Source organism: Colletes latitarsis, chromosome 10 (genome assembly GCF_051014445.1).
Source record: "Colletes latitarsis isolate SP2378_abdomen chromosome 10, iyColLati1, whole genome shotgun sequence".
In the NCBI taxonomy this organism is placed as follows: Eukaryota; Metazoa; Arthropoda; class Insecta; order Hymenoptera; family Colletidae; genus Colletes; species Colletes latitarsis.
Window position 1 is genome coordinate 19879139 of NC_135143.1, and position 12192 is coordinate 19891330.

A 12192-nucleotide genomic window follows, 5' to 3' on the forward strand; every position below is an offset into this window, starting at 1 on the left:
ATAAAAAATTTTCTCGTGCAACTCATATTTTGGAATCTATAAAGCTGCACAAGTTGCGTGGACCACCCTGTATTATAATTTCTTTGCTTAGCACTGTCTTAAATTCTATGTGTAACCCTTGTTTACATTAAAAAGACACAAAACCAGGAAGAAAGATCTAGAAAGGTATCAGTAACAAAGAAATCGCAAGGATCGTCGTCCGCGTCGTTGCAGCGTTCCCCGAGGTACCAAGCCGCATCATCTCCCCGTTCCCCAGACCTACCACACCCGGAAGTCCCGCGATGTCTGAACGAATCTGTCTTTCCCGCAGAACATTTCTTTTAAATCGTACTCCCGCGACTCCGGGCACGGCGGCTCCGAGCAGGAGGACTCACCGAGGACGCACAACACCCTGACGCTGGGCCATTCGGGACGGAACCGCGGCGCACGAGGCATGAACGAGACGAACGACATCAGCGGCACTAGGACGACCGGCGGCGGGGGCGGCAGACGCGCGGCGATGCCGTACAACCACACGTACACGGAGATCATCGACGGTCGCGCGAACGGGCCGGTGCACCATCAGCTGCACGGCCACCACGGTCAGCACGTGCACCTTCCGCGGGGCCTGGCGAACGAGGACGATCCGGTTTACGAGGAGATCGAGCGCGGGGGCGGCGGTGGCGGCGAAATCCAGGTGTCGGATATGTCGGACGAGGACGGTAGGAGGCAGAGCGACATGAGCAGACAGTCGTCGAGGAGTTACGGGGATCACAGACCGCTGATACCGTACTCGCCCGCCACCGACCGGAACCTGGTGCACTACGGACAGACGCCGACGGAGCGCGGGAACATCCACTACGACCCGTCGGAGTACAGCCCCGCAGTCGAGCGCACCCTGAACGCCTGCTGGGAGAAGATGCGCAAACAGCAGGCCAGGTACGAGCGCGGCGAGCTGCCGCGTCTTCCAGCGAGCTACGGTATACCGCCCCAGCAGGACCACACGCGAACGGTCGCGGTCCTGGACGGGCACACCGTCGTCTGTCACCTCCAGCCGCAGACGGACATGTACACCGGCCGCGGGATGCCGCCGCCATCCTACAGCGAGTGTTAGGACGCGTCAGCCGCGGCAGGATCCCGTCGTCTTCGTCTTCCCGCGCGCGGACGACCGACACGCTCCTCGCCGTCGTTGACGTCGATCGAGGAGTCCTTGCCGTGAACACAGACCGGTCCCGGCTCCTACGGGCCGGCCCTGGCACCGGGGAGCAGCCAGCCCGCTCTCTCAAAACGCAAACGAGGACGCCGTGTTTCCAGCCATAACGATCAAACCGCGGCCCACCTCTAACTTCGTTTCTGCTCGCTGTTTTCTTCCGCGGTGAACCGAAGACCGCGACGGACGCGTGTCCCGTCGCGGGTCGACCGCGCGAGTGCGCGATCGAATTCTGTACCGATAGGACTAACAAAAATAGCGGACCTCTTGTTTAGAGTAAGTCGTCGTTGTAACGTCGATGCTCACCGCGGCGAACGACTAAACGTGACGAGTCCTCTTGAGTCGCCGGGATCGGTTTCCGGCGGTCAACCGGCGATTGAGGGCGTCCAGCAGTTCAAGGGACGAACGTGACTCGCGGATCGTGAATTCGAATCTTCGCGAACTTGCTAGTTGTACAGTGACGAAATTTATGGTGCAGATGTTGGGTAGATATTGTAGTCATCCAACTAGGCGAGAAAGCGTTGGGAGACTCGGGGCCTGGAAATCAATGATTTTGGAATTTCAAGGGGAAATTGTATTTCGTACTACTCTGTTGTAGTTCGCATGTGCCCGAAGAATTCTAGGAGTTTCCCTCGTTTCTCGGCCAGAGAAACTGACATAATGGTTATCGAAGAGGACACTTGAGATAACTGCCTTATAATACATGCCTTGTAACTCGGAAACTATTGAATTCTAGATCAATGTTTACTAAGAGTATTTTGTTTCTTTTGATGAGTATTGTCTTTATAATTCGGAAAGTATTGGCCTCTAGACTCATATATCTTAACACTTTTTCGCTTACTTTGACGAGTACCGTGCTTGCCCGAATTTTGAACCATCGATTTCAGCACAACCTGCATACGTTGAGTATTGTGTAATATAGTAGTAATATAACATTATTGTCAGCTTTTAAAATTCAAATATTTTTAGCACTTTGTTATATGTTATCATCGTAATGGCGGACAACTACTTAAGACCAAATCGAGTTAATATTATTAGTACGGATTAAACGAATAAAATAAATAAAGACTTGAGTCAGATAAAATGAAAGTTAGAGTGTTAGCAATGCGTTGCTCCGTCATTCTGACGAATTACTTCCTCGCGACGTGGAATCGAGTCAATTAAATCGCGACAAAGCTCAACTAGAGTATTATTCTATTCATCTTTAGTAATAGGATAGAGTTCGTTTAAACGTCTGACGTTCCCTATGTTTATTATATGTATCAATGTGTAACGTCAATACAGGATTGAAATCCCGGGAAGACGCGATGGAATGTCCTTGATCTCGCTCACTTAAAAATTATTTAATCTTGAATTCGTACGTTAGAAGGTATTATCGGCTTGTAGAATTCGATTCTCTCGATTACTTGTAAATACAAACAGAATATATGTATATTCGTATATATTAATCCTAAAACACCAACTCCAACGTAGGAAATATATGTATATACACCCTATGTCTCTTCAAATTGGTATCACTTTCGTAAAACATTACGCATTTTAACATAGAAGAGTTTGTATCTTCCCTCGAGCCTTACAGACTACAAATATGTTAAACAAATTAAAAACTACACTATAAAGAAAATGGTAAACACAAATACGATCGTTGGATACGATACGTTGGTGTTCTAGGGTTAATCCCATGAATAAGACCAAGATTTTGTAGTGTCATTACTCCCTAAATGTTTACAAATCCTTCTGGACCTCTCTCACAGTTGACTTTACACATTTTGAAGATCATTCTTCGTTTAAAACATCGTCAAACATAGGTCTCTACTATGAGAAACCTAATTTAGTAATTTTAGAATTACCGAGCCTACCGAAAATCATTAACGATGACTTTTAGTGAATTTTAGATGTAATTTTCTACTGCGTCTGGTAGTAAGCTCCTATTTGCAACGCGATCTATCACGTTCAAACCTCTCGATGTTCCGAATACTAATTTTAGATCGCCGCTTCATTGCGAAATTGTTTAATTATTTTGTAACGATAAGCTTCGGAAATTCAACGAAGAATTCGAGCTCCTCCAACAGTTGTTATGTAAAGTCACTTTCCTTTTGACATGTTATCGATCGAACCGGTGTTAAAAATAAATTGCATACCTTGAGACACACACTGTTTTAAAAATATTCAGTTGTTTAGCCAAATATCAATATCCCTCGTCAATTCTTTCGTCTGATCTCTTTGCTTAAAAGTAATATTCCTTCGTCCATACTAACAACAACAGTGTCGACATAAATGCTTTGCATTTGGCAATTAACCGAGCGGTCTTAAGTTATTGTCCCCGGTTACGACACGATACAACAAAATGTTAAAAATACTTGTATAAGCTAAAAGTAAATTGTACTAATTGAGTATCATTTTACATGCTTCTCAGCGTGTACCACTCGTTTAGCAAAAAATTTCATCTACGAAACGTCGTTCACGTTCGTTCCGTAAATTGCGAGGCGTTCTCAAGTAGCCAGCCACCGCCGTGTAAATTGCTAGATCCACGAAGCAACGCGTTTCCTGGTAAACTCCTCGAAACCGATCCTCGTGGGCGTAGTGATCGAGGAACCTTCGTTGCCTGGCCCTGGTCTTTGTTAGTTAACGAGAACGAGGCGTAGCGTTCGCCAACATAGCGAAAAAGAACGATAACTCGACGGTCGTGGAACCGTGGTTCAGTGATGAGGCACTGATCAGCAGACATATCGACGTGGGTGGAGAATGGTTTCATCGACGGGCGCAAGGAAGTCGTGTTTCTTCGTTGACGGGCCGCGGGGATCGACGAAGGCTCCGATCTTGATCCCCGATGGGAATCGGCGACGACGCGATAAAGGGATCCCGAAGCTTGCTTCTGCTTTTAAAAACGGTCTCGACCGTCGGTCGTGGCGCGATGACAGCGTTAGTGACATATCGCGAGTTGCTGGCCTCGCAGCGGGAAAGAATGCCGAGTAACGTTTACTTAATCGCAGTATCGCAATTGTATTTTTAGTGGTCGCATCCGTAGATGGTTGCTCCTCGAGACGAACATTCGCGATCTACCGAAAATGGCGACGATGCCGTCGCGTTCGCGGAATAAATCCTCGAGTTGGATCGGTTAAAATGGGCAGGAAAACGTCTAGAAACGGAAACGAATAACGCAGGGCAAACGGCTAGAGTACCTTTATCGGTCGTCCCAGCCAGCTCCTCATTGTACATTGCTTTGGTTACGTTTTAGTCCCAGAATGTTATTTTTATAAATAAAAAAAAAAAATTATATATATATATATAAATGTATATGTATGTATACAGTAACGATATTATATATATATATATGTATATGTATATAAAACGCGAAGAGAGGAAAGTGTGTGCGGAAAGAGCTGCAAACGAGCGGGTATATATATATATATACATATATACATATATACATAGTGATACAAAGCGATTTTCCGAGCGACGTTGGAAAAAGCGAAGAAAACTTAGTCACTGTTTTTTACTATTTTTTAAAAAACAAAAAGGTATATGTCGTAACCGCGTAATCTAATGTGTAACTAAGGGAACCCGCGCGCTATTTATTTTTTATCATCCGTGAGTGTTATCTAATGTATAATTAGCGATCGTGTTTATTATTTTTTCTTTTTTTTTTTTTTGTGGTACGGACGATCGGGAATCTCGCGATCGTTTTCGCTGACGTTCGATCGATCCGTTCCCCCTGGATCGTCCGGTTCAGGATGGCGAAAATTCTATGCTTGCAAAGATGACCCTTCGTCGACGAGTGGAAGAGCCGTAATCCGCGGACGGACGCAGAGCTCCAGCTCTCGGTATTCCTCCCGGATCAATGTGACTGGGGGAAAGATATGTTGGATCGATTAGTTTTCACGGACAAAATCTTTTTTCCTCGATCTTGATCGTTTAAAATTCTTCGTATAGAAGCCATAGACACGATTATTTTAGAATAATTTGCACAACCTTGATGCTGCAATCGACGAATCACTAATCGTCAGAGTCGGGCAAATTTTACTTTCGAACGACGAACAAAAATTTCGGATTCGTTCGCAAATTAGTCGGTTTAAGAATCTATAGTTTGCTCTCGTTGTTCGTAAGCGAAGTTCGCCCGTGCTCGTTGTAACAAATCGTTACGTCTATGACCCCTGTCAGAACGACGTGTTCTCGTTTCTGTAGCAAATATCCAAGCGCGCAAACGAACTCTACATACTCTTTCTCCGCGGTGCAACAACGTTTACACATCGTTTTAATTTATTTCCCTGCTCAGCCGGGCCGACCGTGATCCTTCTCACCGGCAAATCGTACATTAAGGCGACTAAGTCTATAGGCGAATTATAAAAAATAGCGATAATCAGCGTTAAGGGTACCACCTATATTTAGCGTACGAAACGTTTCCTCCGATTATTGCGCGCGAAACGTAATTTTGCTCATTCTGGCATCGCGAGAAACCCGTTCACGGTATCTTGGTTCCAATAGACCCTTCGCACAAGCGTTTAGCGTGATCGAGAACAATCTGGCGAGCCGTCTTTGTCCACGGTGTCGAGACGGAACGAGCGTCCATCCTTCTTCGAACCTCGAAAAATTCTCGATTCCGTGTCCGTAGCTACCGTAATTTTTACTCGATCGTCGCGCGCCGTCGCCACGGATGTCCACGAAACGCCCTATTTACAAATCTACGTTGCAACAATCTTCGTTACACTTGTACATTCCTTCGTTCTCGTTCAAAACAACTCACGAGGCATTTTTCGAGTCAATTAGAGCCGCTGAGTCGCGTTACGGATACTTGCAAAAGCGCGTTGACCGCCATGTTGGTTATTATTGTTTAGTGTTCGAATTAATTTCCGTTGATTTCCAGTCGATTGGCAAAGGTAGATTTGACAATTAAAATAACATTCAGAACATTCCGAAAGGAAACCTGTCATGGCGGTCAACGTGTCATGTCCAGAGACGTGAATCAATTAATTCGTGGAGCTCGAGAGACTCGGATTTTCCGTTCTGAAGTGGACACGGTTGGCTCGATGGCTCCGGAAGTCCTCCGTACGTCGCTCGCGGGCGCAACAAGCGTCATGGCGCGCGACGAGACGATCTCTCTTTAACTGTTTAAGATTTTCAATTGTTCGACGCGCGCTCGAGTGAACGCGAATCACTGGGCGCAAGTTTTTCAGCGACCAGTCTCCTCATAGCCAGCCAGTTCTATAATATTTTTTTTTTTTGCGAATGGTCTTGCCCACCGAAGCGACTACTGCCAGATAGAATCGTAAAACGCAGCCACATTCCATCCGTTCGACTTATCGTGATCAGAAAGAGACAAGAGGGTTTTTTGAAAGAAAAGGTGTACGAGCCAAGTAGACGGGGGACAAACTTCGAGCACACTGTGCCTGGTGAATATAGGGGCAAACCGATTTACGATTATGCGTATCGTCGTGGTATGTTTTATTCCCTTTTCGTTTGCATCGATAACGGCGCAACCGGCGGGCCATTGAAGGAGAAAAAAAAAAGAAGAAAGAGCACATAAAAACACACAAACATGTACACACGCACACACACACACACACACGCACACACACACACACACACGCACACACACACATTGGTATTGTCACGCCTCTCGAAGGTTTGTCGCGTGTGAAAGCGGGGGTTAGGAGCGTTTATCGTCGGGAAACTCTCGAAGCAAGGTGTACATAATGTAAATAGGGCTTTGTACATGTTGAACACTTGTAATTGTAAATGGAAAAACGCGCGGAAAGAAAGAATAAGGACAGAGAGTGGAAGAGAAAGCGCGTAAGTGCGAAAGGGTGCGAAGAGAGAGTGTTGCGTGTGCATGAGACGAGACGAGGCAAGAGGTTGGGAGGCGACCCAAACGATTAATGTGAACAGAAGAAAAAATACACTAGATAAGACAAGTTACTAGTAAGTAGTGAATATTACAGTGACTATTAATCGTGATGGCGGAATGCGTGAGGCGGTTAACTTAAGTCCCAAACGTAACTAGTTAATGTGTACATAAATTAAGCGAGGAAGTAAAATATTAAATGAAAAGCCCAAGTAATCATTGGATATTTATAACGACTCCACTAAAGAGACATTAAGAGCACAAAAGAAAAAGGAGTGAACCGTAGGTTCGACGGGAGAACAAGAACAGAAACTCGAGCACTCGTCTGTGCGTTAGGGTACCGTTACGAGAGAAACGTTAGGGGAAAATGATCGAACAAGCGACTGTAAACATGCGTGATGACGGAAGGAGAATAAGATGAAAATGTGCAACAATTAATCAGATGGACAGATATACAGTGCATGTTTTATCCTTAGCCGTTTTATAAATATAAATATCCTTCTCCCTCCCTGTCTCAGCTCAATCCCTTACACACACACGAACACACGTACTCCTCTATCTCTCTATCCTAAATTCTCTTTCACGAAACAGGCGTTGATCTTCTCTCTGATCGACCACACCTGTCCAATTTCGAGATACGTTCCTTTCGATCGTACCTACTGTACCTTCTCTTTACTTTTGCCCCCTCCTCCGTTCGTCCCCCGCCTGCAACAAACGTTACATTTAATACTTAGCGAGCCATAAGCTTCCGTTCCCGCGCAGAGAAAAGAAGATAGCATCGGAGCAGAGAATGGATGTCGAATCGATCGCAGAGAGTCGATCCGCGAGAACAGAAACACACACACAGACCAACGCCAAACCAACCCTGTCTCTCAGTCCAGTCACCACCCACGCTCTCCGGATCCACCAACCCTCGCCACCCCCCCCCCCTCCTCCCCCTCATCAACCTCTTGAAAGTGTCGGAATATTTTTCGAATCGGCTTTTTTCTAAACCGTTTTACCCAAAGACACGAAAACGCAGCGGCAGCGATCTATAGAATTCGTGAAAATTCTGTGATCTTTACCGTTTATGTTCTCTTCGTAAGTGATATATTCAATGGTAACCGTAACGCGGACACGTTCCAAGAACGCGAAACCGTAAGTTTTTTCCCGTGAATCCATCGCCTGCCTGCGCACGTTGACCGAACAAAAGCGAAAAGAAGGGGAAGATCGAAGAGCACAACAGCGGAAGACGAAGAGGACGAAGAAGAAAAATATTGAACAAGAAGAATTGTAAAATCTAGGTATCTCCGATCTACTAAGAGCCTCCGTTTCTTCATTTTTGTATGCTTCTTTAAGACTGTCTGATACAGGAAAAAAAGGATAAATAAATGTGTACCAATCTCTGAATAAAAGGTGACTCGTCTTTGTGTCTCTAAATCGATTGTTCGAACATCTCTGATAGAAATTAGATCGTTGCTAGAGCAAGATACCTATTGTTTCGAGGATCAAATAAATTCAGACCCTGTTGCCGCCATATTGTTTGGTTACAACCATGGCTCAACAGATCTGTGGAATATTCATTTTTAATGTGCCTTATGTAATTGTAGCGCGTCTTTGGTCACTATAGCGAAGCAAACGATATTTTATTTCAAAGAACAATATATTTAACCCTATCACCCCCTAGAGTATAGATATAAAAACGTTATAGAATAGAACAAAATACTTGATTAAGGAGAATAATAAGTAACAACACATTTTCCACTTTTCCCTGATAAAAAGACGCCTTGTACATAAAAGAACCAAACATTTTATTTTATTTTATAGCTCCAAACTCCGTCAAACATTCGATGGTGTCTGTATGGTTGCTCCTACGAGCTGCGACCAATGGTGTCACGTTAAACAATGCTTCGGTATGAATATCGATTAAATTGTTTTTTAAAATGTATCGAACTGCATCGGTATTTCCGGTCAAAGCTGCTACGTGTAATATTGTTTGACCAACGTTGTCTGTCGCTCGTACGTCAGCCCCCAATTCGATGATACGCTCCGCCACGGCAAGATGACCTCCTTTTATCGCTTCGTGAAGAGGAGTATGTCCCGAAGAATCTCGGGCGTTTACTAAACTCGGATCTATCGTAGCGAGTTCTTCGATTATGCCCTCGTGACCATGGAAAGCTGTATCATTTAAATTTTGTAATGCACTGATCGTTTCAATATGGCGACTGTCGTTAAGAATTAGAAATGAAAGAAGAATTAAAATTAGGGAGAAAGAATCTCTGCAAGATGTGTAAATGTCATAAATTCTTTATGAAATATTTAATTCCGTAACTGAAATATATATTTTTATTTAATGAGTAACAGGATAATTACTTCGTCTCTTTTTCTGCTTATCTTATTAACATTATTTGTAGTTATGAGCGCTTTTCTTTCTCCCTAAGAACAAACTATGATGAATGTATCACAAAAATTAATACCAGCAATATGCATGACGCTGCGACCGTTGTTGCTTCGATCGCCGATACGAGAAATAGATTCGTTCGACGATTTTAATAATAAATTGAGTGCATTTCGATCGCCAGAACGACAAACGATGTGCAGAGACGTCCAACCGTCTTTGTTTCGAAGAAATACGTCCGCTTCCGCTTCCAAGAGGGCGGCGATACACTTGCAAGCTTCACTTCCGGTTTTGACGCACGCCAACATCAAGGGAGTCCAGTCGGCGCGCTTCAAAGTATTTACAGCTGCGCCTTTAAGCAGAATGTAATTTTGTAAATCGTACATTGACATCGAAATTTATTTGATTCTCAAATGGACACCTTTTGCAATTAAATATTTAACGACATCGCTGCGTGCAAATTGCGCTGCCTCGTGCAAGGGACGTTTCATATCTTTATTGGCAACGTCGACTCTGAAGTCTGGTTTAGCGAAGGCTTCGCATAAATATCGAACGATATTTAAATGGCCCTCTCGAACGGAAACGTGCAGCGCAGTGTCGCCAGAAGTGAGATGCTGGAAGACTGTCCAATCTTGAATGGCGTACTTTGACACAATGGTTTCCACTCTAGGTAGGTTTCCGGTTTGACAAGCGTGCAAGAACTGTCGTGCCAGGTTAGGATCCACATACATATTTAATCTTTACTCGAAGAAAGAAATTAACTGAACGTTGGTAGAAATAGGAAAACGGTTAAGAGGATGGCAATGCACACGTAAGCTTCACTTCCCGTTTGACACATGGCACCATGAGACTCTCATGGAGAGAGGAATTTCAATCTGTAGTTCCACATAGCATTATGCTTAATCTACATTTGTTTAATGAACTCAGTCTAAAGCTTATTTTAATAATAGAAAATTCTTTTTTATGGAAGATTTCAACGCCATCTACGGCAAAGCGCTCAAGTTTGTCGAGAAATAGTTCATTTTCTTCGTCGCTAGATGGAGCGCCAATTATTTACGATCGTAAAATATTTTCAACTCTTATAATTAATATAAGATTACACTATAATCAATTTAATTTATTTACAAAGTTTCGCCAACAACAAGAGAATGCCAAACTTTGCCAACAAACACTTTATATTGCTGTAGTTACAAAACACGGTCAACTTCTGAATTCCGACACTGTAATCATAGACGAGGTATACGAGTAGATGTTACACCATAGACAAGGTATACGAGTAGACCTTTCACCTAATGGACTTTCGTGGCTCAATCTGACTGCCATATCGACCTGAAAATTCGGAGGTGATTTTAGTGCCCTCTTCTCGTGGATGGCGGTCAGTTGACAAACTATTCACTGAATTAGTATTGATTGAAATTCATTTCTAAATCTGTTGGTAATGTTACAAATAGTACGAAAATGATAATGGGGTTTCGAGACCCCATAAAAATGGGTCGAAAAAATACATTGGGTGAAAGATCTACTCGTATACCTTGTCTCTGACTATACTCTAGAATCTCTGATAAATCAATGAGAATCAAAGCTAATCTAGCGAAGAAGCTCTATATTTATGATGACCTATGCAAAGCGGATCGCAGACAATTTGCTAATATTATTTAGTTTTTACTCCCACGAGGCCAGTTTGCCTTTGTCGACTTTCCGAAACTCTACGAGCTCACGTACACATGATCTCAGATCATTGATCTGGCATCTCTGGATGAAGGTAAATCGAGGATCGAACCTACTGCCCTTTCTAACTCGATCTCTATAGGAAAACGAATTTAGTAAGTAATTTTTAAACCCCCAAACATTAAAAGGGATAAAAAAGAGAAATTTCCCCCCTTAAGCAGTATAATTTTCTCTAGTATCTTAAAGAACAGTTTTAAATTCGCAGCCATTAGCTCGGTGTTACCCACGAAGAAGAACTTCTTCATCGTGGATAACACCGATTACCAGGTCTCACCACGTGGAGGTTGCTGCGAGTGGAGACCCGAAGAGAGATGGATGGAATCCAAGTTCCATCTATCTCCCTTTTGTATTCTTAGTAAACTAGAGAGATAGAAGGAAGCAAAGTTCCTTCGATCTTCTAGTTTAGTTATGTCAAGCAATTATTTCGTTTAGAAGAGGGATGAAGCTAAGTTGTGAGAGACGCGACGCGACGCGATGCTGAACCGTACAGCGGATCTGAGGACCGAACCTACTGCACTTGCTAACTCGATCTCTATAGAAAAATGGATGCTGCATCCCTGAATCGAGGTCTCCATTTCTCCAACGCAACCCGCCGGGAGCCCGAAGGACCCGACTTGGGCTGTCTGACAAAGAGAGAGTACCTGAGACAGGAACGACTTCCGCTGGAAGGTGTGCATTTCCGCAGAATACGGAAACTCCACACCTTCCAGCGAAGAAACATTTTCCCTCGATCGAGCTACCAAGAGAAGGCGGTTAGATCTTTCGGACCAACTGGACAGCCGATCACATGTTTCGTTCTACGAAACAGCGGTGATCGAAGCGAGAAACGAGGGAACGAATCGAGTGAAGCTACTTGTTAAATAATTACTTGACATACGGAGACGCGTACAAAGGTCGTCGATGCTTAAGTCTAGTTTAATTATACCAAGTAATTATTTCGTTTAGAAGAGGGATGAAGCTAAGTTGTGAGAGACGCGACGCGACGCGATGCTGAACCGTACAGCGGATCTGAGGACCGAACCTACTGCACTTGCTAACTCGACCTCTATAGAAAAA

The 12192-nt window shown here is 44.0% G+C and overlaps 2 protein-coding genes across 9 annotated transcripts in view; one reads left to right on the forward strand and one right to left on the reverse strand.

The window, feature by feature from the left end:
• The window catches only part of LOC143347259 (latrophilin Cirl), a 610528-nt gene extending 602116 nt beyond the window's left edge, over positions 1 to 8412 (forward strand). For 7 of the 8 annotated variants that reach the window (XM_076776307.1, XM_076776305.1, XM_076776306.1 and 4 more), the window contains one exon: positions 311 to 8412. In XM_076776307.1, the coding sequence (XP_076632422.1) occupies positions 311 to 1093 (783 nt within the window). In that variant the 3' untranslated portion in view covers positions 1094 to 8412. The remainder of the gene's footprint in view (positions 1 to 310) is intronic. The other variant, XM_076776311.1, reaches the window with a different exon arrangement.
• A 293-nt stretch (positions 8413 to 8705) lies between these two features.
• Positions 8706 to 10306, reverse strand: LOC143346423 (ankyrin repeat domain-containing protein 16). The gene is made up of 3 exons (XM_076774499.1): positions 9830 to 10306; positions 9488 to 9760; positions 8706 to 9188 (listed from the first exon to the last, which is right to left on the reverse strand). The coding sequence occupies exons 1-3, from the start codon at positions 10137 to 10139 to the stop codon at positions 8827 to 8829; spliced, it is 945 nt and encodes a 314-aa protein (XP_076630614.1). The 5' UTR covers positions 10140 to 10306; the 3' UTR covers positions 8706 to 8826.
• Positions 10307 to 12192: the final 1886 nt, after the last annotated feature.